Raw genomic sequence first — 27,921 nt, 5'->3', positions numbered from 1 at the left:
AATTAAATAATCATCTCATTTTTTTTGTGGAAGCAAAACACAGACCCAGAGAGAAACCTCTTGTCAAATTGCAGTTCAAAATAAAATGGAATTACTAACAATGTCAATTGCCTAAGGTATATCTCTGCGCCCCTGTCATCAGTGATTGTTGTTGTCTTTGATGTTTGTTGCAGCTGTTTTTGTGTATGATGCTAAGATGCTTGCTTCCCGCCCCTACTCCTCCTCCAATCTTTCCCCGTTATAGCCCAAATCCATTGTGTGTATCTGCACAAGCATGTGTGTTTCGCAGTGGGAGCATACAGTTAGCTTAGATAAACACTCACTCTCTCTCTCTCTGTTGGGAATTAGAGATCAAAGATGTGGATGCTCAGTGGAAGGTGTGTGTGTGTATAATATTTTGCTTAGTCTGTTAACCTTGGCATTACCTTCATGGTCCCATATAGTACTCATTCATCTGGCTCACTGTCTCAAATCCACACACACATATATACTTATTGTGTCTGATGACTGATATCTGGCTGTCTGCGTTCTTGTCCTCAGGGCAGCTGATGCAGTTCTAACTGGCCATACAGAAAACATCATTGCCTTCCACATGAAAAACATCTCCAACAGCAAGGACAAAGCTCACCTCCTCTTGGTAAACACACACGCACACACATGCATGCACACAGATTCGCTTACATACACCAACATCTTGCATTAGAGTGTCATAATGTAATCCTATTTCTGTCCCTCTCTGTTAAAGAACAATGCAGCAAGCGCCCTCCGAAATGACTCCAAGCCTCCCCAGCAACCCCCATCCCATGCCCCAGATCAGAGCCACCAGCCTGGATCCAAGCCGTCCTTAACGGGCATGGCAGAGCCAGCCCCACCCCAGCCATCAAACCAAGGGAGCCAATCTGGTGTTCTTCCACAGGAAGGGTCATCCTCTGCAGGCATGGAATCCAAAAATCTTCCTGGCAGTAGCCCCAGTAACACCACAGCCCCAGTTGACCAGGCCCCTATCACCCAACCTGAGGCAGGCCTCAACGCTCCAACAGCAGGTGAAGGAGGGCAGGGTGGAGGCTCTGGTGGGTCAGGTCTGACACCCCAGCAGCAGCAACAACAGCAACAGCTGGCTCAGGAGCTGTTGAACATGGAAGCCAACACAGAGGGTCTGTCCCAAGAGCAGTTGGAGCATCGCCAGCGCTCTCTGCAGACATTGCGAGATATCCAGCGTATGCTTTTCCCTGATGACCGTGATGCCCCGCCAACTGGGCCCCCACAATCCCATGGTGGACCCCATGATGGAGGCCCTGATGGTGCACCCCGGAGGTCTGAACAGGGCCCCCTACAGGCTATGATGGCACAGTCTCAGAGCCTTGGACCACCAGGTGGGCCGGGAGGACCTCGCCCACAAGGTCCACCCTTTGGCCCACCCCATGGACCCAGGGACATGCCCCCGTTTCCACAAGATGAAATGGGTCCCCACATGGGGGGTCCAGGGGGCTGTGGAGAAGGAGATCAGATGACTCCAGAACAGGTGGCTTGGTTAAAGCTGCAGCAGGAGTTTTACGAAGAGAAGAGGAAGAAACAAGAAATGCAACACCGACCTCTTCCTCCTGACATGATGATGCACCCCCACGGTCCACGTGGCATGATACGAGGGCCTCCGCCTCCTTACCAGATGGGCCCAGGAGAGATGTGGGGAGGACCAGGTGGTCCACCAGAGCACTACCAGGAGCGCATGGCCATGGGCCCTGGCCCTGTCCCCGGACCCAGAGGTATGCCCCCACACATGCAGAGGATGCCTGGCTTCTCTGGTATGATGAATCCCGAGATGGAGGGACCCCCAAGGCCTGGAATGGGCTGGCCTGACGACATGCCTCCACGGATGGGAGATGCACGAGGCTTCCCTGGAGGACCTGGAGCGATGTTTGCTGGTCCAGGGGGTCGAGGTGAGCGTTTCCCAAACCCTCAGTCGGTCCAAGAAGCAATGTTCCACCAGGGTATGGGTGGAGAGAAGGGCCTCCCCCCTGGGATGATGATGGACATGCAAAGGATGATGGGGCACCAAAGAGGTGGAATGGAACCTGGTAATGGCATGGGTATGTTTCCCAGAATGCCCGGTGATGGTCCTATGAGCCCATCTTCTAGGCTCCAGGGAATGGGGGGCCGAGAAATGGGACCTGAATTTGGCATGGGGCCTGGCCCTGGACCTCATATGCACCCATCCAAGCTACGAGATCCTCCAATGAATATGAGTCCAGATGAGATGATGAGAATGAGAGGAGGTGGAGGACCTCCAATGGAGAACATGGGTCCACAAGGCAGGCCCATGCAGGGGCCACCCTTCCCTGAGCAGCCACAGCCAGGAGACTATCCCATGGGGCCTGGGCGACCCTTCCCAGGGGGTCCTGGAGGAATGAGGGGTCCACATGGAGACCCAGCATTTGGTCCAGATCCAAGATCTACACCAACAGGAGGCAATGGCCGTATTAACCACCTCCCCTCTGCTGCTGGCCCTTCACAGGGTCAGAGGGGCCGCAAGCCGGCAGATCTGAATGTACAGGCAGGAGGGGGGAACTCTCCCAGTGTCAACCCACTTAAGTCCCCTCCTCTGAGGCAGGTTCAGTCTCCCATGATGGGTTCACCTTCTGGAAACCTCAAATCCCCTCAGACACCGTCCCAGCTGGCTGGCATGCTCACTGGCCCCACAGGCCCGAATGCCCCCCCAGCTCCTCCAGCGTCAGCACCAATGAAGTCCCCCCACTCCATGATGGGATCAGCAGGCGCTTCTCCTGTTCATATGAGGTCTCCTTCTCTTCCTAACCCCTCTCCAGGATGGGCCTCTTCACCAAAACCACCCATGCAGAGTCCTGGAGTACCACCTCAGGGTGGCAAGCCCCCCCTCAGTATCACCTCACCAAACATGATGGGGAACATGGAGCCAGGTACAACAATCTCTCTCTTCCCTTTTTATGTGTTCAACAGCACCTGTGTATGTTCTTCATTCAGTATTTAATAACATAATTATCTTTTTTTTTCAGTGCATTTTTTAAAAACTCCATTTAGTTAATATTGTGATATCTTTTGTAAATGGTTTGGTGTTGACTTTTTAGCTATTGGTTACAAGTTTAGTATTGCATTTTTAATCACTGGCCTCAAGGACTGTAAATATCACATGTAATATTATCTGACTTAGACTATCTGACATTGGCCTGTTTTAGTGCTTTGAAATCAGAATTGATCTACAAAACTGAAAATAAAATGGATAAGGGGGCTATCTATCTATCTATCTATCAGATACATCACTTAAGTTAACACATCTGTATGAGGGGTGGGGTAGGTTAAGGTCCAGTGTCTCCCTCTTGTGGCCATACAACTTGTATCTGACTTTGCCTAAAGTACCACATACTGAGAGGGGTATAATTATTGCTAATATCATCACATATAAAAACAATCTGCCAGAGAATGAAAATTTATCATCTCTGTCATCTAATCTCTTTCTCATCACGTCGTCCTGTAGGTGGTAATGGCCCTCCTTCTGCCCCGCCTTCATCAGGGGCTCCATCTGGCTCCATGTCCCTCCCAGGCAACGTGCCGTCTGGCAGTCCATACACCATCCCCCCTGAGCCAACACTATCCCAGAACCCTCTTTCCATCATGATGTCACGGATGTCCAAGTTTGCAATGCCCAGCTCCACCCCACTCTACCATGATGCCATAAAGACTGTTGCCAGTTCTGATGACGATTCACCCCCGGCTCGCTCCCCTAACCTGCCTTCAGTGAACAACAATGGTAATGGCTGAAATATCTTAGTTTGTAGTTTCAATTCCACCCACCTTGAGCCATAACTGTACTAATCTGTGCTTGTACTGAATTTTCTTCACTTCTTTTTGTCTCGGACATACAGGTATGCCGATGAATCACCAAGGAAATCCACGTATGATGGGACCTGGAAACTCTGGGCCCATGCCTGCCCTCAGCCCTCTTGGTATGAATCCAATGGGATCTCAGCCTCTCTCCCATGGAATGCCTCCACAGATGCCCTCTCCCAATGCCCCTAATATGGGCCCAGGTATGATGCCTCATGGCATGATGATACCACCAAATCCACAAGACCCTGGTATGGCAAACCCTCAAATGATGCCCCAGGGACGACTAGGTTACCCTCACCGAGGCCAGGCCTACCCCCTTACACAGTCGCCTTCTCAGCAGGGCCCTTTCTCCCCGCACAATGGTCCTGGTCCCCAGGGTTTCCCTGGCCATCCCATGGGCTTCCAGGGAGAGGGAGGACCTATGGGAGGACGGATGGGGAGCATGCCTCATGGGGGAGGGGCTGATGGGGTCATGTGCAAACCCAATACTCCTGGAGGACCGGAGTTCAACAACATGCAAGGTGGATTCAGTGATGCTGACCTTCATGAGGTGATGCGGCCGGGAGCGTCCGGCATTCCTGAGTTCGACCTATCCAGGATAATCCCATCAGAGAAGCCCAGCCAGACTCTGTCTTACTTCCCCCGTGGTGGAGGAGACAATCCTGGGGGCAAACCACCACACCCCTCTGGTTTCCCCATGCAGGGCATGATGGGTGATGGTCCACCAAGGATGGCGATGTCCATGCAGGGGATGGGGGGGATGCCAGGGGGGCCTGGTGGGGGAATGGGCCCCCAAGACATGCCAATGGGGAACCCTGGCCACAACTCAATGCGGCCACCAGGATTCATGGGCCAAGGCATGATGGGCCCCCAGCACCGGATGATGTCCCCTGGGGGTCCGGGAGGGATGATGCAGGGGAGACAAATGGCCCACCCAGGCCCTGGCGGCTCACCTAACATGATGATGTCACTGCAGGGCATGGGCGGCCCCCCACAGCAGACAATGATGATGGGGGGTCAGATGAGGCCACGTGACATGGACATGGGGTTCAGTCCGGGCCCTGGAATGTTCTAATCCATCAGAAACTTTGTATCTAGAATGTTCTTGGACAATACACAAGGATGGAGTAAAGGTCACGGTGTGTGGAGGGTGTTGAGAAAAATTTGATGGACTCAAATAAAGGAAGTATAATACAAGCGAGGATGTACCCCAAAATGAACAGAATGGAGCAAACCAGTCACCTAATAATGTCCTGTGGGAACTATTCCAATGGAGACTTGGACAGGCCCAGATTGGAGTACTTTTGCCACAAGAACATTTAATTTTGACTCATGAACTTCAGAATGTATGGGATTGTTGTGCATCAATTTCGCAAAACTGTTCTTGTGTTTTTTTGATTATCTGACTATAAAGATGACTTCAACATCAAAGAGGAATCAACCTAACTAAAAGTCAGCGTGGAGATGCTACAGTATATGTCTACTTTTTCAAATTTAAAAAAACAAATTTGTCATGAAAGTGGTATGGAACAAGAGAAAGGATTAAGAAGAATTTGTGCTTTGTGAAGACTTTAGTGGAACTCCATCTTGTCTCTGGCTCCATTGTTTTGACTGTTTCTGTACAGTATATACGTGTGAGAGTGCGTGTGCGTGCTTGACAGACTGTATGTTTGTGTGGTATGTATGTATGTGTCTGTATGTATAGGCATTCTATCAGTGACCTCTCAACTCCTCTTACCCAACTTTCATTGGGGGAGGAATGCCCCCTAAAAATACTGTACTGTTTACCATTGGTGGGCTATTCGAATTTTAGTCTATTTTAATTTCCTTTGTAACTCCAGTGTATAACAAACCAAACTATGACCTCATTAAGATAATAGTATTATTAAAAAAGCACAAACATGGACCGTCTGCAGAAAGCGTCTTCTTTCTCTATTTTTACCATTGAGAGCAACACACGAAGTGTGAGGATCCTGGCAGCTTTGCAGCACATTGTGTGACACAACAATTTGTGGATGACATTTGACTTGGTGCTCCAAAACTTTCAGGACTCAACTTTCGCCAGCGTGAATAATATCGCTAATACCCAGATGTGCTATGTGTGTTCTTCTTGTTCCTGTTGTGTTCCTGTTTTGTTTTGACTCTCTTGTTGACTCTGGGTAATAATCATTCCCACAGCAATAATCCCCCAATGTTCAGAAGAATGGAGTGTGGCTGAATGCCACAGCAGGTATGCCAGGTATTATAGAACTAGAGCTAGGTAGATCTGGTAAAATTTAGTCAGGCAGGTGTGGCGTCCGGAGTGAGACACACAGAAATGTAAACACGCACTGCTTACCATCCAGTTGACTTCCTCTCTTTTCTCTATTGTATAAGCTTGTCATGTGTTTCTCCGTTGGCTTTGGTGCAGAATAGCCTACCAGGGCTGTGGTGATGGACTACAAATAAAAGATATTGTTTTGGTATATACATGTTGTCTATGGAGTGTGTGTGTGTGCGTGCATGTATCCACATGGCTCTCAACTATTCACATCTAATCAGTTATGTGGATCAGGTGGTGTCTTTGTCGTTCTACATGTCAAACCAGCTTTACCAACATTCAGCTAGAACTAGGAGAGCAAGCCATTCATTGCCAAGTTGACATTTTACCAGGAAGTATTTCCAGAGGACACTACACTTCCAAAATAGTTGCATGTTGATGGATTTGAACCCTGCCTAAACTAGTTGTGCTCACTCACCTGCGTTTTGAAGTTTTACTTATTTTACATGAAATAAGCCAAAAAAAAAAAGACACACAAAATATTGATGAAAATCATTATTTATGCCTCACCAATCCAAACCAAACCTTTTTATATTCTAAGCAGCAGGTCAAGGGAAACTCCCACTGATGAGGTACAGTGTGTGTTATTGTAACACAGTAAAACTCGTGTCTATATCATGGGCAAGTACTCATGCATACATTATACTGTGGTCTATACTACAAACTTATCCACGCAAGAAAGCAACCTAATGTTTCACTCTTAAAACATAATATAGCAGGTTCCACATGGTTATGAAGACATTCACACTACTGTGCAATTTACCACAATTTTGTGCACCCTTTGTTAATAAACAGATACGGTACATATGTTTAGTATTCCCCTGAGGAACAAAATGATTGAATATGAAATATTTGGTTGTAAACACAACCAAACTGACAGAATAATTGCATCAGCAATTAGGTACAAGCATTAACAGTTCTACTTTGTCCAACATGAAATATTTAAATGGTTTGAATTTATAAGGCTGATGGTATTCTATATTTTTCGTGTCAATAATTCTCATGAAAACACCAAAACCAACAATTTTTTATCCTATTAAAAGGATAATAGCATAGTCCTCGATGCCATACACCTTGTTCATTGTCCAAAAACTACTAAAAACACACCAATGAGCCACACTGTTACACTGGGTGACATGTTCCTTAATATGATGAACACAGGCATGTGTTTTTTTTTTTTAATTTAAAAAGTCAATCTCACATACCATATACAGTCCTGGTGCCATAAATACTCACTAGCTCATGAAATGTGTACTAATCCACAGCTGAAGGAAGATCTAAAAAATGCACAATTTACTCCTGTTGTTTTTTCGATTCATTTTATTTTTTAAAGGTTTATGTTTTCAGTAGGAATGAACGGACTTAGGACTGAGTATCATAGACATGATAAGTAACTAACACATTGTTGGTTTTGGTCCTCTTATGGAATTTGTAGACAGTATGAAAAATAAAAAAGTAACAACAGCTTTATTTATCAAGCCAAACAGATTAAGTGCATGCAGACAGACAATACGCACTTAGCAACTGATATCAGGTATACTGTGCATAGCAAAACCATTCTGCACATGCACTTGTCAATATACCATTAAATTAATTCATTTATTTAAATAGAACATCCGTCTGCCATGGTTACATGAATGATGAATAGTGAAATTAAAAGTCTGATGTAACTAAAAGATCTCCAAAAAACGGTTGTAATCCAGGACTTGTGTTAAAAAAAGAAATTCCATCTGGTGCAGTCAGATGTTGGATGGATGGAGTGAGTACTGGAGGTGTTAAAACACATGATGCATGGTGACTGAGTTTATGCCTTGGGTAGCACTGTGTTCACATGTGAAGATTTGTTGGAAGGTTCAGGGTTTGGTCATGCCCTCTGTGTTGTTACAAAGCGACTGGTAGAGTTCAGAGCTCAGTGAGTACGCTGACAGGGCCTGTTTGAACTCCTGCAGGGGGCAGTAGACTCCACTACAGCCTGGAAGAAGATGATCCTACAGAAAGACAGTAACCTTCAGTAAAACACAAGGGAGACATGCAACAGTTGATCATATTAACAGAGCCACATTCTCACTCCCTACCTGGCCTAAGTATGACACTTTAATGAAGGCCTCGTTGGTCTGCCGGTGTTGGTGCAGCTCCAGAGTGACATCAGCTGCATACGGTGGCCATCTCATGTCAAAAATCCCCAGAGCCATCAGACAGGGAATCAGAGTGGTGTCATGTGCAGAATACAAAAACAACTTCCTGTTTGAGAGAGGATTTCAATATTAGACCCTTTAAAGAGCAAACACAATCCAATTTGTGTAAGGAATGGGTGTTTCCTTCCTGGGGTGTCTAACCTGTTTGGCTCTGATGAAGTGCCCTGTAGTTTCTCCTCAATATTGAATAACAACATGTGCAGGAGGGGTCCCACACACAGCTGCAAGTTCTCCCTGCCACAGACAAAGCAAAAAGTGGCCTGTTGAACTCAATACAGAACAGTTAGGTAAATGTTCCTTATTGACATTGATAAGAGGATTATTGTTAAAACTCAAATCTGCCTTTTTTTTTTTTTTTTTTTTTTTTTTTTTAAAAAAAGGCCCTTCCTCTGCTGACTTTGTTTAATCTAACCTCTTGCTGGGTTCATAGATGTGGCACATCATGTCCACGGCTCTCTGTTCCACTATGTCTCTCCAGGTGTCCAGCACTGGCGGGCAGGGGAGGCCGTGTGTCTGGGCATGTGCAGAAACTTGTCACAGTCAGTGTCAGCTATGCTGTTGTGCAACACAAACCTCACAAGGAAATGTCAAGCTTTTGCTGTTTTCCAGCACTTTCATCACATTATGAGATATTTGCAGTTTTCCCCATAACTCCAAATTTTAAGCTGTGAATGTAAAATCTATCAGTAGATTTATAAAGTTAAAAAGTTAAAGTTGACTATGGCTGTATTAACTCACACATGTGTTGCTTTATTTTGTCTGTTGGTTTCAATGGGTTGTAAATGATGAATCAGAGAGAATGCGAGCGAGGACAAACAGTCAATCAGGAAAAAACACAGCAAGGCTGAATAAATGCTCCTCCTGTTGTGTTCTTGATCTTGTAGAGTTTCCCAGTGTGTACAACATCTATTGAAACCCTCTACAGTCTGATATCACCCTAATGATTCAACTTTACAAAAAACTATTTCAGTCTCTCATCTAGTGATAAATCAATTTTGAAGACTGATTTAAAAATCTTAAAAAGTTGCCATCTATGCAATTATTGACTGATTTTTAAATTATATTAAGTTGTGGCTTTTAAGTGTAAATATTTTAAGCGTTAAAGCTCAAATCTCATTGGAACATTGTTTTTTTTTTTTTACTTACTTAAATCTCCCACAACTTGCTGAACTCTGTTATGGAGTTTCATCTTATATAACTAGCAGCTTGCCTTAATAATAATTGTGTGTATTATGATAGCTTGTGGTGAGATCTAATGAATGTCATATGAATCATGATGCGGCGGTGTCACCTCTCTGGCAACCATGTCGTCTCTAATGAGGATGAAGTCGACGTGCTGGTGAGCAGCGATGCCCAGCGCGTTCTGGATGCTCTGCAGGTCTGCTGCAATGTCTGGCAGAGTGGACGACTCTGCCCAACGGTGGCTGCACAGAACACACACCGTGTCAGCCAGGAAACATAGATACACTATGACAACCTGTCACAGGGATCTCAGCTCTGCTTATAATTTTGCACAACACATTCAAAATTCCAGTTTTGGATGGCGAGACCACAGGATGTTTGAAGCTCGGTGTGACTGGTATTAAAATATATTCTACATACCTGCCAAGGATTTTGAGCAGCTTGCATCCATGGTAGTTAGGATAGAGGATTTCAGACTCTGCCTCCGTTGTTAATATGGGTACAATTTCTTCATGTAAAGAAGAACAGAAAAATTACAAAAACAGATGAGATCCAGAAGAGAATCAATGACATCATGCACATATGGATTCCTACCCCACCTTTTTGTTTTTGCTGGAAGAGCCCTGCTACCAGGCACTTGGCAGATTCGATGGTCCTCACAATGTTAGTGGAGCGCACACTAAAAATGGAAAAAAATAGGTCATGGAAGGCAGCCAACATGAAAATAGTAATGAATTTAGGCTGATATCCTCTGACCTGCACTCACCATCCTAATGTATCAAAACTGTATAGTACAGAGAAGTGTGCTCTTGCTCCCCATCATGATGTGCAACACTTACTAGACCTCAGCTGGGCTAAAGGTGGGGGCGAGGAAGGCAGCCTCTTCGATGTATCTCTTCCTCAGCCTCTTGCCCAGCTCATACAGCTGCTGCATGCCCACTGTGGTCAGCTGACCGGGGAACGTGCCACCCTGCCAAGTTTGACAAACAGGATCAAGGTATATTCGCAGATTTGGCCCAACAGACATACACACACCTGCATGCAGGATTCCAAACTGAATGTGGTGCGAGGATGGCAGGAACCCATATTGTGGGATTTAGTCTTCTAAGCTAAATCCAGTGCAGTAAACCTCTTTAGTGAAGCAGCTAACTAAGCACAGGAAACTAACATTTCCATGGACACAGTAGTTGGCAGACTGGACACAGTATCCCACTGGGAAGCTCTACACACAGTTCAACAGTATTATACAGGGGAGGTGAATGAATGGTTCCAGTTCAGTGTTGTATGTAGGCTTTGTTGTACCCCTTAATGGCCACTAGAGGGAGAGAGGCTTACTGAAAGAATATGAGAATGAGGTACTTTATGAGTACATAAGGTGCTTCACACCTGTACAAAGGCAAGAACACCAAAATATACACTCTATAAAAAGTACTTCATCCAAAATAACCTCATCTGTGCTATATTTGGATCAGTTTGGAGAGATCTACAAATTGAGATCTCCTGGGTGTCTGATTTTCAGGGTGCATTTCTAAATACGTTAACCTCAAGTTTTGGAACTTTGACCATGTTTAACGTAGATATCTGACATCATAACAGTATATAAATAACAGAAAATCAGAAAAAGCATAATATGTCCCCATTAAAGATTCCTTTGTAACATAATAAAGCTTTTTTTAAAACAAACAAACAAAAAAACACATGTATTTATCATGTGTTTCATTATCTTCCCACAGCATCTCTTACCAGAAACCAGCTGCACATGCTGGAGCACCCGACTATGTTCCCTTTTTTCTTGTCTGAATGAATTCAACAACACAAAACACACCTACTCACGGTCAGTGTGTTACTCCGGTAGCTGTCTTCGACAGGAGCTGGGGGCCTGGGGCCACCATGAAGATCTGTCACTACATAGTTGATGTGGGTGTGTGCTGGAGGCTCCAACAGGGTTGGCACCCATTGGACCTTTGATGAAGCAAATGTGCCGAGACAAAGAAGTTATTGTGTGACAAAGCGCCTCTTTACAGACAAGTATTAAAGAGTTGATGAGAGGCAGAAAAAAATTTGTTTTACCTCCATCACGCCAGGTATTGATTTAAGCGGTGTTCGAGCACCATGTCGGAACAGGACTTGGACCAGTTTCAGTTCATAGGGAGAGGTGAGATTTGTGTCAGCAGAGGAGCAACTGGAAAAAACCTGGTCTGACTCAGTCTTCTTCTGTGACCACAGCAATGAGCCAAAAGCCATGGACATCGAACCAAAAACACCTACCTTGGTCCAAAGATTCCTCATGGCTGTGCTGTGAATAAAACAGACAAATAGTTTTAGGCATTAGCATTACTATCAAGGGGAAGATGAAGAAGGTCTTTTATCATAATGACAACATTAACAGAAATAATTTTGCTTGTTGCATTAAGAAAGGCTGCAACTACAAATAGTTAGTTAATCTGAAAATTAGTCGCTCAATTAGTTTCTTCATCATTTAGGCCTAGTCTATACAATGTAAGTCCAAACATATTCCATTTAACCTTACAGAAGAACAAGAAAACCAGCAAGTATTCAAATTCGAACCAGTGAAACCTCCTAAACAATAACTAAAATGGTTAATTTTCTGTCATTCCTTGACATCTATTTAACTATTTATCTTTAACGTTACTGTGTAATGCGGAACTATATACTAACCTGCTTAAACTGACAATTAAGTTCCTGGCAAGTCCAATGATGACAATGATGTTGATGGTGTAAGTTAGTGGCAGTGATGCATAGTTAGCACCCACACAAAACTGATCAATAAAATCCTTAGTCTGAGTGTAGATATGGATCATTAGATAAAGGCTAAAAAAGAAGCACAGCTGTATTACTTAACGTTAATCGTTGCAACACTGACTGGTGCAATGAGCTCCTCAGGGGGCGTAACGACTTTTCTACTCAATGTTTCCCTTATACCTCTTAGATAAATTAAGTTCAAGTAACCTTGTTTGCGACATAACCCTTCCAAATACTGTGAGAAAAGGTCTATTCAGACTACGGATAACACGACATACCCAGCCAACATTGCTTAACCCCTTCCAACCGAAGCACGTTAAGAAAACACAACTCGGCTCACAGCTAACGTTAGCGTTAACCCTTTCAAAACTAGCGGCCGTTAGTTGCAACAACAACGAGGTTTCTAAATTTACTGTACTCATGACAACGAAAGCAGCATCTACTTACTTTCTTAATCCACAGGAGGTGAAGTGAAGTTATTCTGCTGCTCTCGATAGAAAACACAGCGTTCAGTAAATTCACTTGTCATTCGGCAACTCTTTCTACCGGTTCACGCCAGAGGGCATGTCGGGAACTGTAGAGCAGCGAACGGTGATGTACTGTAGAAGCAAAGCTGAGAGCCACGGACAAAAAACTACATTTCCCGACATCCATACTACAGCGTTATGCCAGGTTCGCGTCACACCGGAGTTATCAGAACTATGAGGTTCCAACTTGTAAAAACGTCAACATCGACCATACAGCCAAAGACATGGACTGGTAAACTTTGATTTTTTTTATATTCGACTCGATACTTACCTGAAAGAACCCGAAAACTAACCAAACCACACAATGATGGAGGCCTCACCTCAGCCAAAGTTCAGTGTAATTAAACCCAAATTGAATAGATATGGTGCTATATTGTTAGTGTACAATATTTTAATCTTCACACGACCAACTCTATAATCGTGCAACCATTAAGAAAATCCACATATTTTTTCTGGTTATCTTCTTTTTCTTTATTGAAATAAAAACCAATTACAATTCCCTCTTTCACAAAGTGATCATATTATCATATCATCATAGACATATTAATCTTTGCAGGAGAAAAGTAAAAAGAAAAACAAAAAACAGACAAAAACAAAGTCTGAGCTAGGGATAGTTACAAAAACAGACATTCATATTTTTTACAGCGTTTGGATTAAAAGGTAAAATCGAATTGAATCAATGTTTGTGAAAACCAAGTTCGGCTTTCTACCTGTAAATTCGCCATTATGAATATGTAGCCAAGCAGTGACTCGCAGTGATATTCAAATACCATTTTAGATTCAATGTCTCCATGCTGATACACAGATATCAAAGACTGTTGCCTTCATGACAAAGTTTTTTAGTTTTGGCCCCCGTTTTTTTGGGTAAATGCAATTACCTATACAAAGACAAAACAGATCACAAAGATAAAAAGAAAAAAAGCAGACAATGGCAGCAAATGAAACAAATCAGAAGAAAAGGCTGATGAAAGCTGTGAAGGTAGAGCAGATCTGCACAGAGGGCGTTTGGTGTGTAGCCAATTAAATTAAAAGATTTGTAATATATAGCTATTAATTCGATTTAGAGTCATCCTCTAGTATTCCAAATAGTACATGTTTCCAAAATAATATAAAATGTTCATCAGTATGGCTGTTGATAAAGATGCACATTCCAAAAGAGTCTCACAAAAGGGCCATAAGTGAACAGCAGTCGCAGCTACAACAAAATGTACAATTCATATCAATATCTTTTCTGAAAATTTTAAAATATATCTTAGCTGGGTAAAATCTGTAAATAAGTCTGAAAGAAACTTAATTTATTTTGTTACTTATCAGACACTTATAAGAGCTAATCTCTTGTTTTGTTTATTCATTTAAAACAGCTTTATTGAAACGTGTATACAAGTTTACAACATCTTGTTTATACAACTTGATTCTACAATCACAAACACTCCAGGGGGACTAAAGGTTGTAATAAATAAATAAATAAATAAATAAATAGTAAAGCTTACAGTGGTTATACGTTTAACAGCTTTTTTGTTTCTACATTCAGATGTTGAAGAAATGTATTGTTTGATATTGACAGTCAGCTCTGAAAAGTTTGGCTTTTTGCTTAAGAATTTGGATTTGTGAATACAGGTAGGAGTTAATCGTGCAACCATGTCTTGATGACGCCAACGCTCAGAAGTCGTCAACGGGAATCTTTCCCATCTCTACCGTATACCGTGAACGCACCTTTTTCTTCTTCTTCTAATAGATTTACGGTAGAAGAACTGCATTAAGGTGTGTTGCTGCTCTCCACCTGTAATGTTCTAGCACCACAACTCCACAGTCATGAATTATTCTCTTGACTTCTCATTAAAAGGCAGAACCTGCCAAAGCAGAGGGTCTTTCAAAAATAAGCCTACCTGCTTCTTCATCCACTGATGTTAACTCACAGACACATTCTCTTCTATTTTTATGAAAAAACAAAACACATTATATGTAAGAAACAACACAAAATTAAAATTATGGATTCATGGAGGATAACATTTTGGGGATTTTGATAAATTGTAAGTTTAAGATTAAATGGATGAAGAACTTCTTTTTTAAAAAAATTCCTTGATTCTGTTCCAAAATCCTGATTTTGGAATGAATTTCATTCCAGATGATATCTTTTCCCAACTAGGTGGTGTCAAATTCCTTTTCATTTGTCACTACAGTCTTGTCTGTTGACTTGGTCTTTGACATATAAACACAACTTCTCTCCACATGAGTGCATAGTATGGAACAACAAGGATATTTGATATAAAAACAGAATTTTATTTTGTGATAGATGGTTTAATAGCAATTCAGTTTTGCTATTTCAGTTATTTAATAGAGGACTTTAATTATGAGGAGTTTATTTCTCATTACAACATACCTGTGAGTCCAAAAGTCACGGTCTTCGATGCAGTTCCTTCTGGTCTTATACCTTACCTTCTCCAGACACACCTGTTGACAATGCTTGTTTTTCCATTTCCTGTATTGTTAAAAGAGAGACCCGCTCACTCTTTCAGAGAAAAGTTGTTTCTGTACCTAATGTAACTTTCTATTGGAATAGATTTGTGAACGCTATTGGGATTTATTTGTTTTTCTTTTTTTGCCAACAAAGTTAAAGAAGTGTCATACAAAATAATTCATAAATGTTATGCCTGACCCTACCCCTAACCATGTGGAAAATGTTACTCATTTGTTTTGACATTGTGAAATTAGTGATAAATTCTGGGAAGATGTATGGAATTTTATCAATGCGTACTTACTGCTATACTTTAGCAGTAACTCTCAGTTACTCTCAAATTTAAAAAAATAAATAAATAAATACATATATATATATATATATATATATATATATATATATATATATATATATATATATATATATATATATATATATATATATATATATATATATATATATATATATATATATATATATATATATATATATATATATATATATATATATATATATGTATATATATGTATATATATATATATATATATACATATATATATATTTGGTATCATATACTACAGTAGCTTAAATGCTGATGCTTCCAGTCGAAATTCAAACCATGTTTAAAAATTATATGAATATTTACACATATTATATTTCTCTTTCTCATAATAAGAAAGCTATTAGCATAATTTATATGTTAAACATGTAAATATGTATCTCTCCCCTCCTTACATGTGTTCACTCATGTTGTTATCATGTTCAATAAAGAACATGGAGGAAAAAAAACAGTCATGAACTGTTAGAACTAGTACTGAAACAGTTTGTCAATAGAGATTGATTAACTGATATAAACTTGATAATTGATTTATAATTAGGTCATTTACAATGTAAAAACACCAAATATTTGAAGGTTCCAGCTGCTTAAATGTGAGGATTTGCTGTTTTTCTCTGTTTAACATCATTCTAAATTAAATACACAAATCACTATCTTGGCTACAGCTGTAACTCAAAATATATGACCTACTCAACATAATCTAATGAAGAAATGAGGGTAAATTTGCAGTTGTGAATCTGATCTGCAATAAACAAACAAAATGGCTTCATTTACTGCAGCTTCCATCCCATTTCAGCTTGTGACAGATAAAACTGGATACTTGCACTCAGCTTCCTGGCAGACATGGCGAGCCAGTCTTTGTTTGTGTAAATACTGTCCATCTCCCCCAGTCTGTTTCCTGCAGGGCCTTTCTGGCGACAGCATGCTGTCAGATACAAGTGTTGATGGGATACTGATTAAAAAATGCAAGAAAACCTTCATCCATGTATATCTTTTCCTCTGGATCACTAAAAGTACTTTGACTAATGTCAGAGCTTAGTTGGTACTATTGTGCTTCATCAGTGTGCAGCTGATAGTAGCATCTCATTTTCACGAATCTTACCTATTTAGTTTGATTTTGGTATTAATGAGACAGTTTTGATATGGTGCAAGTTTGTCTAAATGTAAATTCTCTCTGATTTCAATATCTCAGTATTAGATCAATTATTAATCAGTGTTTGCACATCTACATCTTTAGTAACATACATACATCTTTATATGTTGCCATAGAAAAATGAGAAACGCTATAAAGTACTAGAAATAATAACAGGCCATAAAAACAACAGAGGGAATTGTGCAGTTGATCGTTTATTAATTTGTGATGGGTTAGTGATGACATTTATTGCATAAAGGTATGTGTGACAGAACCAAAGTTGCAGTGAATGAATTGCTGTATTAGATATGTAGGATAACACCTCAAACCCCCGGTTACAAAGAATGTTCATTCACAAACTGTGGTTATAAACAACCTGTATGATTATTCTGCATATAGTAAGAACAAGAAATGAAATCAAATACATTCAAAGACATCAACTGAAACACACATTGCATAGGGACAAATTCACTATTTACACAATGGCTCCAGGAGAGAAACTGAATAACGTAAGTGCAATGTCGCCACCCAGTGGCCGGATCTCCTCATGACTAGCATTGAACCAGGACTACTTCTTTTTCTTTTTCTTTGAATCCCCTTTTGATAGGAAAATCCTCAAAAACAGGCTACATTAACCTATCACCTGATATGACAAATGAATACAGTTTTACTCACACTTTTTAGATTGCAAATTGCTTTATTTTGCAGGTCTGGAGCTCCTAGTTGCTGAAGAAGAAGTTTAATTGTATGTCTATTGACCTGCAGGTGTAGTGCAATCAAGTTTGTTAGTCAGGAGATGGCATCATTTTAAGTTACAATCTTTACCGTGGCTTTTGGAAATATATATATATTTAAATGTATATAAAAACAGGTCATATGGAAATAGATATTTTATAACACAATTCTTGTTAAGGCACCTTGATTCATTGCAAAAGTGCTGAATATAAACATCCAATTTATATCATGGCAAGCTTCACAGTTTATTGCATATCAAGTTCATGTTTTTTCTTAATGCACGTCTCATTGTTTTGCATTGGGAAAAAAAAAAACTGTTGTGCTATATAAAGCCACAATATACTCTATAACGGATTGAAGATTTATTTGAGATGTGTGTCATTTTTTTGCTTTACAATGAAATGATTCCCTAAGTCATCTCATGCCAAGCACAAAGCATCAGGTCATTCTCACTTCATAGTCTCTCTCTCTCTCTCGTGCGTGCTTCGTTTTTGGCTTTTACTGTTTTAACTAAAACATAAAATGTGCAATTGTCAGGCATCACACCTGTTACCCTGCTCTGATTTCGAAATTATTTTTCTTTTGCAGTTCAGTTGTCAGTTTTTCAAGCTTTGGAACAGGTTTCTGGTCACAGAGCTCTCATATATCAAGTTTGCATGGTCCACTCACAGATCTTAGTCTCTTTCTAATCTGGACGTTTAGTCTGTCCTTTGCAGTCCAATGTCAGGCGTCATTGGCAGAGTTTGCGTAGCCAGCCTATTGTCACTTTCTGACTCCTTCATTCAGAAAAAACACTCACTCTTTTTGTCCCTTTTGTTTGGTTTTGAAGGTTCAGCGCTCCAACCTCTCCCCCCTGTCAGCCACTCTCTCTGGTTGTGAATCTATACTGCCAGGTCATCTTGGCGAACCCGGCTGCTGCATCCACTAGTCTTGCTCAGGCGGCGTTTGTCCTTCATGAAGCCAGAGTGCATCAGAGGCGATGGGGAGCAGCTGTTGGGCAGCTCTGCGGGTGCCTGCTCATATGTCATCCTCAGGAAGTCTTCCCCGTCCTCCAGGTTGTCACCGCTGTGATGGCGCTCGGTGGCAAAGTTGACTGAGTTCTGCTGCAGCGCCATCCTGTTGTTGAAGGGGTGAGAGGTCACAGTGGTCATGGGGTTCATGGAGCCTGGGACTGCCAGGCATTGGCTGAAGTCTGGAGGGGGAGTGCAGGAGGCAGAGGGCAACGGAGGGCTGTTGGGCTCCAAGGCTGCAGACATGGCCACCGCTTTGTGGTTGTTCTTCTCTATTGCCTTGCTGTGCATGCACCTCCTGGCGCTCTTCCAGCCCAGGTGGTAGAGCTCCAACATGGAGAGAAACAGAGACACGCCAGCCACCACCAGCATGAAGACGATAAAGACATTCTTCTCTGTGGGGCGGGACATGTAGCAGTTGACGGGGTTGGGGCAGGGCCACGCCTTGCAAAGGTATAACGCCCTGAGGAACACCCCATAAATCAGGTACTGCACCACGATGAACGTCACCTCCATCACTGTTCGGATAAAGATGCTCAGAACATAAGTCCGCAGGAGTGCACCTTTCAGGCGAACACGGCCACTCCCATCAGATTTCATCACCCCGCCGCTCTCCTTATGCTCCAGGTACTCCTTCTCCCCCTCCAGGTCTCCCCTGCCTTCCCCTCTTGCCTCCCTCTCCTCCTGCTCTTTCTTCCGGAGCTTCTCCTCCCTGCGCACCGTGTGCATAGCATGGCCCATGTAGATCAGGGACGGCGTGGAGACAAAGACGATCTGCAGCACCCAGTAGCGGATGTGGGCGATGGGGAAGGCGCTGTCATAACACACGTTGGTGCAACCGGGCTGTTGTGTGTCGCACAGGAAATCGCTCTGCTCGTCACCCCAGGAGGACTCAGCCGCTGTGCCCAGCACCAGTATGCGAAAGATGAAGAGAACGGTGAGCCACACCTTTCCGACCGAGGTGGAGTGTTCCTGGACTTCCTCTAGGAAATTCCCCAGGAGACTCCAGTCCCCCATCACTGCTTACAGTCCGAACACACACACACCTGAGACACAAAGACGAAAGGGAAGGTGCAGTAGAGGTGAAAGGGTGATGACACTGAGGTGGAGAAGAGGAGAACGGATAAAGCAGGAGAGAAGGGTGAAAAGGGAAAAAGAGAAATACAGATGATCAGTCATAATGAAACAGTAGATCTTGTGGTGAAATGACCTGGGTGTATGTCAGAGTGGCATCATATGCATAAAAATAGCCTCTCTTCCTGTGAATTGCTTGAGGACTGGACGCCGTGGCATGAGAACAACCATTTTCCCATGAGAGAAAGACACATACAGAGAACTCTATCAGTGAGGAAGTTTGGGAGTCATGCAAAAGAAAATAGAGAACTTGTTTTTAAGAAAAATGATTCAATAATATGTGTGTTTACATTCCCCGATACAATATCAAATAATGCTTGACAGACAGACTGAGAGAGGGTAAAAAGCCACCATGGGGCAAGTCAAAGCTAGGAGACTCTGTCCTTTTAATGCTGTGACCTGGCTGGAGCTGCACATTCTCTCAACTTGCCCATGGCACATCACCAGCAGACTTCACTCACAGCCACAGAACAGCAGCTTTAATGTCCAGCGTCCTCTCTGTGGTGATGAAAACCTCCAACACTCTGCGATCTGGATCTATGTGGGAGCGTCAATCAGATTACATATCCACTGTGTGTGTGTGTGTGTGTGTGTGTGTGTGTGTGTGTGTGTGCATGCTTTCGCCCCTTGACTCTAGCAATAATGAAAGTTTGGGTGACAGCCAAACATGGCAGTGATAGGCTGGCATGTCTCAGCTGAGAATGACCCTATAAGGCGGTCCGTCAGACAGCTTTTTGAATGCCACGAAATGACCCCCCATCATTGAGAGGTTAAGAAAACCCCATCAAACTCCATCCAGGGGTGACCTCTGACATGCTCTGTGTGTGTATATGTCTCCTTCCAGCTTTTACTATGCAATTAGAGATCAAAGACAGATGAGTTACAACTTGAGGAAGGAGGACTGAAAGTAACAGTTTGGCAGGTTTTTCCAGCACGTCACACATCTTAAGTTATTGCCCTACTTGGCAAAGTTTTAGAAAACATATACATTGCTAAAAAGCTGTGTTAGAATTTAAAACAATTCTAACACAAACTATTTTAATGGTGTGCCAGGATGGAAAAGGATATACAATATTATCACTACAATAACAGAGTGAAAAAGCCAAAAAGGGAGTTAATATTCCTTCTTACCACCCGTCATCTTTCTCCATGAGCGCTTACTTCCATTTCCTCACAGAGTCACTTCTACTGAGTCACTTCTACAGTACAGTCCACCGTACAAGGCTTTGAATTGCCTGGCTGACGCTAGTTATGTGTGTGAGAGAGATGGTTGAAATGATCATGACCATCTGTCCCACTGTCTGTCTCTCCCCCCTCCCTCTGTCTCTCTATGAGGTATATATATGGCAATAAAATGGAAAATAAGAGTGTTGTGCTCTTTATCTGTGATGTGTGTCAGGCGTGGAGAGGCGGTGGAACAACACACCCCCATGAGAGCATGTGGGAGAGGAAATTGTTCAACCTCTATCCATGCCCAAGGCTTGATTTGCCAATTCGTAGCACAGGAGAGTTTGTGGCCTAACACTTGTTTTCCAGAAACTGGCTAATATCCACTAATGTCAGACTGAAGACCAGGTTGGATCATCAGGTAGTGAAGCGGGTCAGGGAACGGGCTCAAAGCCCTGTTCAGATATAACTTATGATCTTTACTGGAAGTAAATCACAAACAGGCTGAGAGTTGGAGGAAGGGAGTGAGAGTCCAGCCAGCACAATAGCAGAAGGTTGCACATTAAGATGTTCTTAGCTAATACTGTTCTTCAGCTAATACTGGCCGAAGGCTTTCCTCACCTGTGCAGAGCCTGGTAACATACATCTCCCCCTGGACTAAGTTAAAGTTAGTCTCTAATTATTTCATATTATAGATATTTTGCATATATAATATTAACCTGCAAAGTAGTAACTTTAGTTAAATAAATGAAGTGATGTAAAAATGTCCTATAAAGTACAAGTCACTTAAACAATGGACAATGGAGATGGATGCCTGTACTTTATTGTTAATGTACTTTAGTTACTGTCCAATAAACATGCACACAAGCCGTGCACTACACACACACACACACACACACGTTTTCCTGCTCTGAGAAAGGCCACAGTCTCTGTCTCCTTCCCTCAACTACCTCTTCCTGTTCTCAGAGGAAGCAATCTCAAACAATATGATTTCCGAAGGACAAAAGGAGCAAGGTATTAAATGGGAGTGGGAGGGAAGTAACAACAGAGCAGAGTCATTCCAGTGGACTTGCCTAAAAGCACCATGTGCTGTTGGTTGTCAATCATACGTGCAGCTCTCTGGAAGCCTGGCAATAACCAGGGATTTAATGTGATACATTGTGCCCTTTGCTGAGCTGCCTGGTTTGCCTGTGGATCATCATGGCTGTCATATTTGTTTATAATCTCTGTGGCAGAGTAATGGAGAAGTAATGGACAATCTTGTTATGAGGTATTCAGAACAGTGAACTGCGCAAACAAGGTATGCGCACCCCTGAGTTATTTCTCTTTGACGATGACCAAAGCGTTGAGGATGACCAAATCTCTGAAGTCTCTGAAGTGTCTCTCCGTGCATGTGTGTGTGCAGCACAGAGGAAGAGTGTTTGTTATATGGAAACAAAGCCTAGGATAAGTGTTGGAGAGTTATTATGATAAACTAAGAGAGAAAATGGACTCTGTATGATCTGTAGCCAGGAACTACAGTCATTTAACCACTTCAGTGTCAAACTCAAACTAGAACTGGACTAACTGCACGTGGCTGTATTTGGATCCACTCTGAGCAGGATTTGATAGCAGCCAGGCAGCTCAGAGAGGTGAAGAGAGAAAGAGCAGCTATTAAACTGCATTGCTTTGAGAAGTGGTGGCTGCTACAGTGACTTGCTGCAGAGCAGAGCAGAACTAACAGACTATCAGGAATAAATGCAATAAATCATCTGATGTATTGGATCAGGCCCAGTGTTGCCTTAGAGGGCAGTGACTCAGTGGTAGAGACTCAGGATGAAGAAATCCCCCTTGTAATGTTTTATAGGACCATCAAGCCATATTTTTATTGCATGTAATTTCTGGTTGTGTCATAACACAGATACTGTGGAAGCCTTTTGTTTTTAACCCTCAGAAACATGTTCAAAACAGGTAAAAACCTGCTGATAATTAAACTTAAGTTTCTATTCTTGCTGTTGAGCTTCTGAACTCCTTCCCAGCTCTCTGCCAACCTTTTTCCATTGTCTCCCAAAATTAGTCTGCAGTGTATCCACTGGCCAGGAACAACAGGGGGCAGGGTTGATTTAAACATTCCTCCAATGTTCTGCACCTTTCAGCGCTAAGCCATGTTTGACAGACTCCGGATCCTCATAGAGTACCAGGATACACTGCTTGATCTGCACTGTCCTCATAAACATGCCGGCAATTAGATCATGGGTATACATTTTCTTGGCCTGATTCCTTTTAGCAAGGCATGTTTAAATTAACATCAGCGGAAGGAAAAGTATTTACACGGTGTTGTGCATTAAGTACATTGTGTTATTACATGCGTCTGAGAGGATTTTCTGGAGGTAAAGCAAAAGTTTTCAACAATCATTACATAGGATCTCAACACGCATGCTTAAAACCAAATTACATGACAAACTAATGTATCGTTTTCATTGGAAAGTAAAACACAGTTAGAAAAAGTCATTTATTTCATGGAAAAACTCTACATTATTTGACATGTTCTAGAGGGACAAATCTGGCTGCCCAGACTTACACTGGAGTTAGATTCTAAAAATACTGTGGCGAGACAAAGTTGGTTTGCGAGCCTCAGGAGATACTAGTGTAGGGTACCTTTATATATACATGGCCCCGTTATTGGTTCTAGATCGGAAAAATCTCATATTTGGGCTGAATTGCTATATTTTAGATAACTACATTGCTGTTTGTTTATACGTTTCTACATCACTAGTGTTGAGGAGTGTTTTTTTTTTAATCATTGCTATTGTGACAAAAGTGTCATACCTGCTGATGTTATTAAGGCTTACTACATCCCTGCTGAATTTTCCTTTCAAAAGAAGGACTCAATGCTTATACAACTGTATTAAAAAGACTAAAAAACTATTGATGTTTTGCCAACCCAATAGTAAGTAGTGACAATGATTATACATTACTGGTATATTTTTTGATTCATCTTATTGCTTTTAACCTGAACCTAAAGGTCATTTAGTGAGTGGTTAAATCTCTGGAAAAACACAAAGGTCCAGTCTATCACAGTGCATCATGCTTAATGTCATATTTATAAAGCTCTACTCTTTAAGCCTTTAAACTGCCTTGCATCTCTTCTCTCATTTAAATGTTGTACAGTACACAATCCAATAACTACTTACAGTAACTTCACATATCCCATATGTACACACTAATCCTGGCAGAACTAGTTTCAGGTGCTAAACTCTTTTATTCTCTCTCTCTCTCTCTCTTTTTCTGATGTTTTAATTCATTCTATTTGTCACTTGATTATTAGTTTTCTGACTTTGTACATGTTGTTTCTTGTATGCTGGTTGTATGGTTGTCTGACTTTTATGCTCCCCAGTGACTGAGGTAGACTGGCTTTATATTGCAACTGATATGAAATAACCCCTAAGCAAAAAGCTGCGGCCGGGAGCGCTATAACCAAAATATCTTTGCCAGTAACAGTTCACTTTGCAGGCGCGGTGTTGTGACAGCTCAGCAATGTTTCAGAGGAACAGCCGCAGCGGAGCACGAGGAAAATGTCAGACCAACTGCCCCGTGCTGATACATTTAAACACAAGTTTCATAGGTCTCAACTGGAATTAACAGACCTGCATACAGCATGCCACACATACACAGTTATCCAGCTCATTGATGGTTATTTTAATAACTGGGTGATTTAAGCTGTTTTACGTATGAGTTTACTGAGGTATTACGGAGCAATTAATGGAACGACATGAGGTTAGTTGTTTTATTAGAATATCTTCTCGCACATGTGTCAAAGTTCAAGCTTCAAAGACATACGTTATATATGAAGTGTGGCTTTTGAACTTGAACTTTAACACGTGCTGAGAGTCAATCCCAGTATGCACTGCAGCAGCTGTTTAGGTGCAGGGCCGCAGGGGTGGTGTGTGTGTATCTCTCCCACGAGTGCCGGGATTATGATCAAGGATGAGCATGTTTAAGTTTAGCTGTATTTGCTTGGAAGAAGGGGTGAGTTAGGGATAGTGTAACCTACTAAGAGGATCTGATGCGGGAGGAGTGGGAGAGTATTTCCCACTCAAATGAGTCACCTGTTGCCACCAGTTACAGGCCAGCATAGATCTAGGCTGCCATATATCAGTCACACCAGCAAAAGCCAGAGGGCCGATGTGCTGCCTGCTACCTTACATGGCTGTCTGGCTCTTCATCTGCCCACTACTGTACACAGACCCACAGCCCTGTTATGATCTATTGTTTGGCTGCATATGGCAGTACACTGGAACCCTCAAGCCAAACAGCTGCAAGGTGTTTCATGGAGGAAAATACTGACAAACAGACTCCTGATTGAAATTCCTGGTTAGCTGCTGTTTTAAGGCGATGTCAGATAAAATGTTTGGCTTGTTTTCATGTTTTTCGTTTCTTTTGTTGTTACTTTGAAGTCTACCTTCAAAGTCAGTGACTTAAATCCATCCCAGTATCATTGGATTAGTGAGCCTGTCTGTCTACCTTTTATCGTTTGCTGTGTTTTCTTATTTTATGCCAATGAAATATTAAGTAATTTCTATAACTTTGCTGTATGTTGGGATTCACTCTAAGGTGACAATGGTGGTTATTTTTCAGTTTATATGTGTCTTCAGTGTCAAACACCGATAACTTGATTGAACTTGATAACTTAAATAACTTGATCCTGCTTTGTATTAGGATGTGTGTAAACAGATTTACTGCTGTTAATTGACTCATTTGAGTGATAGCAATTTCTTCTTAGATATATCTAACATCAACATTATCTAACATCTTGCTTTATATGCGTATATATATGCACAGCTTTCCCCTTCTTTGTCTGAGCTATGAACCAGCACCTCATTAGAATGAGTGTTCATTTTCATTTAGCTTGTTAAAAAAATCATCTGTCTTCTGGCTTTCATATGCAATTTGGTTGATATGTTGATAGATTTTTGTTAATGCCCATTAGAAGATCTCTTCACAACAAACTTACAATGTAAGTGATGGGGACCAAAATCCACAGGTCTACTTCTGTGCATAAATGTATTTAAAAGTTTATCTGAAGCTAATATGAAGTTTCAGCTGTCCAAATGAATCAAATCAAGTAGATATCTTTCATTGCTACAATCTTTTTAGTGCCAAAGTCCCTCTTTTTATTACTGTACTTCCACCGCAGATCACTAGGGAAACACTGTTTGAGGAAACACAAATAAGGAATTTGATTACTAAAAGCTTAAAAAGACTGTAAATGTGGGAGATATCCACTTGATATGACTCACTCAGACTGCTGAAGCCTCATATAAGCTTCAGATAATTTTGGCCCCATCATTTACATTGAAAGCACATTTGAAGGGGATCTTTTAATAGCCAGTATGAACAGGAGGAATGATTACAGTGAGAAAAACCTCTTTCACTGTTCATATGGGCACCTGTTGTTTTAAGACAGACTTGAGGAATTGTGAACCTGTCCTTTAATATTTAAAACACCTCATCAAAGCAAAAACAGTAGTTGTGTCTTGCGTGTGAAATTTGGAGCACTGCTTTCTCTTAAGAGGAAAATAGCACCTGCTCTAACTCATGTATTTTCAGTATTTATTTGTGTGGAGAAAAGAAACTGTGGACGAAAATGTGTGATTAAGATTGACCTTATGCCCCTTGGACACCACAATATAACAATTCCTCAAAGTCTTCATACAGCGTACATTGCTGGTGGCTCTGTGTTGTATGGTGCACTGACTGCACTGTCTTTTATGAGCAGAGAGAAAGGAAACAATTGTACCTGCCCGGGACGACAGAAACACTAACACACACCAGGCCTCTCACGTCATTGTCCATGCTCTTCAAGTTTTCATCTCTTCCTCATAGACTATCTGCTCTGACTGTGGGCCTGAGGCCACTACTTGATGCTCACAAGATTTACCAGAATGTCTACATCCTTTTAGTCTTTCACCTGAATAAGAGTTGATAACAACCTGTTACAGTTCATTTGGTGGCTTACCTACTGTTCTGCTGTCAGATTGTTTGTCTGGAAGGCTGTTTCTGATGAAGTAGAGGCTCCTTATCTGTGCCCTGGTGAGACAAGTCTTCCTTTCACGTCAAATGACAGGTGATGATGCAGAGATGAGCGGCTACCACGGGCTCAGTGCGATGGTGGGACAACCCTTTTCTTCTTCTTTGAACATGAACATGAGCCAGCTCTTGAGGACAGAGTCTGAGCTTAGTGTCGTCCCAACACCAAACTGTTAGTCCGCACATAGGGCATGAGAAGAAAAACAGGGGCATCACGAGAGAGTGTGTCCCCCCCCCTCATAACCCTCCCTTTTTTCTCTCCTCCTCCTCTTCCATCTCCTCCTCTTCCCCCCCCTCCTCCCCGCTCCCCCCTTTCTTCTTACATCCCTGGTGCTCTATTTTTTGCTGGGAAGCATTCTTCGGCAAGAGGAGGGGAAGTGGAATTGTTTTCTGGGATCAATGGCAATTCCGCTCAGAGTAAACTTCCAGAGTGCTCTTATTTATTGTGTGTTCCTTTAAGTTTACAGCTCTGTTGTCTGCAGTGTGTGCAGTGCCAGGCATGGTGAAATTTATACAGTGTGAGAATAAAAAGAAAGTTGTAATCTATTTAATTCAACCTGACAGTAATTTCATTCTCTTTCTTTCTGTATTCTTTTTTTTGTTTTTTTAAAAGAGTTGATTAAATGCTTATATTAGTTCAAGCAAAGAGAAGCTGAATATGATGAATGGAATAAATCTCTGAAAATCAGATTGTAGCAGTCAGGTTCTACCTTCAAGACTTTGATGGAAATACTGTACCTAATTCATTCATGTTTTCTTCCCTCTGGTCTCACTCCTCCTCTGAAAGCTCGTGCTGAACTAAAACTACTTGTTGAAGTTTGGGATGCTATCAAAAAGTCACTCATCCTCCTCCTCTCTTCGTCTGTCCGTCCTCTTCTTTTCCTGTTCTGCCATATGCGGTGTTTCAGCCCTGGATGTTCTCTCTGCTCTGCAGGCTGCCTGCAGATTCAGGCCACATTATATAATGAGAATCTTTTAGGTTTGATTCCTCCTTGCTGAAGGGCCCACGTGCATTCAAAGGCATTCGTATGGTT

The 27,921-nt window shown here is 42.0% G+C and overlaps 3 protein-coding genes across 13 annotated transcripts in view; 1 reads left to right on the top strand and 2 right to left on the bottom strand.

The window, feature by feature from the left end:
• Positions 1-6,330, top strand: part of bcl9 (BCL9 transcription coactivator) — a 30,859-nt gene extending 24,529 nt beyond the window's left edge. For all 5 annotated transcript variants that reach the window (XM_044365919.1, XM_044365924.1, XM_044365920.1 and 2 more), the window contains 4 exons: positions 541-637; positions 746-2,933; positions 3,509-3,781; positions 3,897-6,330. In XM_044365919.1, coding sequence (XP_044221854.1) covers positions 541-637; positions 746-2,933; positions 3,509-3,781; positions 3,897-4,936 — 3,598 coding nt within the window. In that variant the 3' untranslated portion in view covers positions 4,937-6,330. The remainder of the gene's footprint in view (positions 1-540; positions 638-745; positions 2,934-3,508; positions 3,782-3,896) is intronic.
• Positions 6,331-6,663: 333 nt separating this feature from the next.
• On the bottom strand, positions 6,664-12,904 carry acp6 (acid phosphatase 6, lysophosphatidic). 6 transcript variants are annotated; one of them, XM_044365939.1, is made up of 12 exons: positions 12,769-12,904; positions 11,827-11,854; positions 11,629-11,684; positions 11,392-11,520; positions 10,398-10,528; positions 10,158-10,237; positions 9,979-10,066; positions 9,668-9,800; positions 8,789-8,889; positions 8,518-8,610; positions 8,257-8,422; positions 6,664-8,169 (listed from the first exon to the last, which is right to left on the bottom strand). In XM_044365939.1, the coding sequence occupies exons 3-12, from the start codon at positions 11,632-11,634 to the stop codon at positions 8,035-8,037; spliced, it is 1,062 nt and encodes a 353-aa protein (XP_044221874.1). In that variant the 5' UTR covers positions 11,635-11,684; positions 11,827-11,854; positions 12,769-12,904; the 3' UTR covers positions 6,664-8,034. The 6 variants fall into 6 exon arrangements, with proteins under 6 accessions (XP_044221874.1, XP_044221873.1, XP_044221871.1 ...); XM_044365938.1 differs by having other exon boundaries at positions 11,629-11,740; positions 12,769-12,903; XM_044365936.1 differs by lacking the exon at positions 12,769-12,904 and adding an exon at positions 12,600-12,747.
• Positions 12,905-16,968: 4,064 nt separating this feature from the next.
• On the bottom strand, positions 16,969-27,090 carry gja5a (gap junction protein, alpha 5a). 2 transcript variants are annotated; one of them, XM_044365949.1, is made up of 2 exons: positions 26,817-27,090; positions 16,969-19,616 (listed from the first exon to the last, which is right to left on the bottom strand). In XM_044365949.1, the coding sequence occupies exon 2, from the start codon at positions 19,532-19,534 to the stop codon at positions 18,389-18,391; it is 1,146 nt and encodes a 381-aa protein (XP_044221884.1). In that variant the 5' UTR covers positions 19,535-19,616; positions 26,817-27,090; the 3' UTR covers positions 16,969-18,388. The 2 variants fall into 2 exon arrangements, with proteins under 2 accessions (XP_044221884.1, XP_044221885.1); XM_044365950.1 differs by lacking the exon at positions 26,817-27,090 and adding an exon at positions 20,783-21,036.
• Positions 27,091-27,921: the final 831 nt, after the last annotated feature.

Source organism: Thunnus albacares, chromosome 11 (assembly GCF_914725855.1).
Source record: "Thunnus albacares chromosome 11, fThuAlb1.1, whole genome shotgun sequence".
NCBI lineage: Eukaryota > Metazoa > Chordata > Actinopteri > Scombriformes > Scombridae > Thunnus > Thunnus albacares.
Note: the sequence above shows the minus strand (reverse complement) of the source record. Positions and strands in the feature narration are given on the sequence as shown.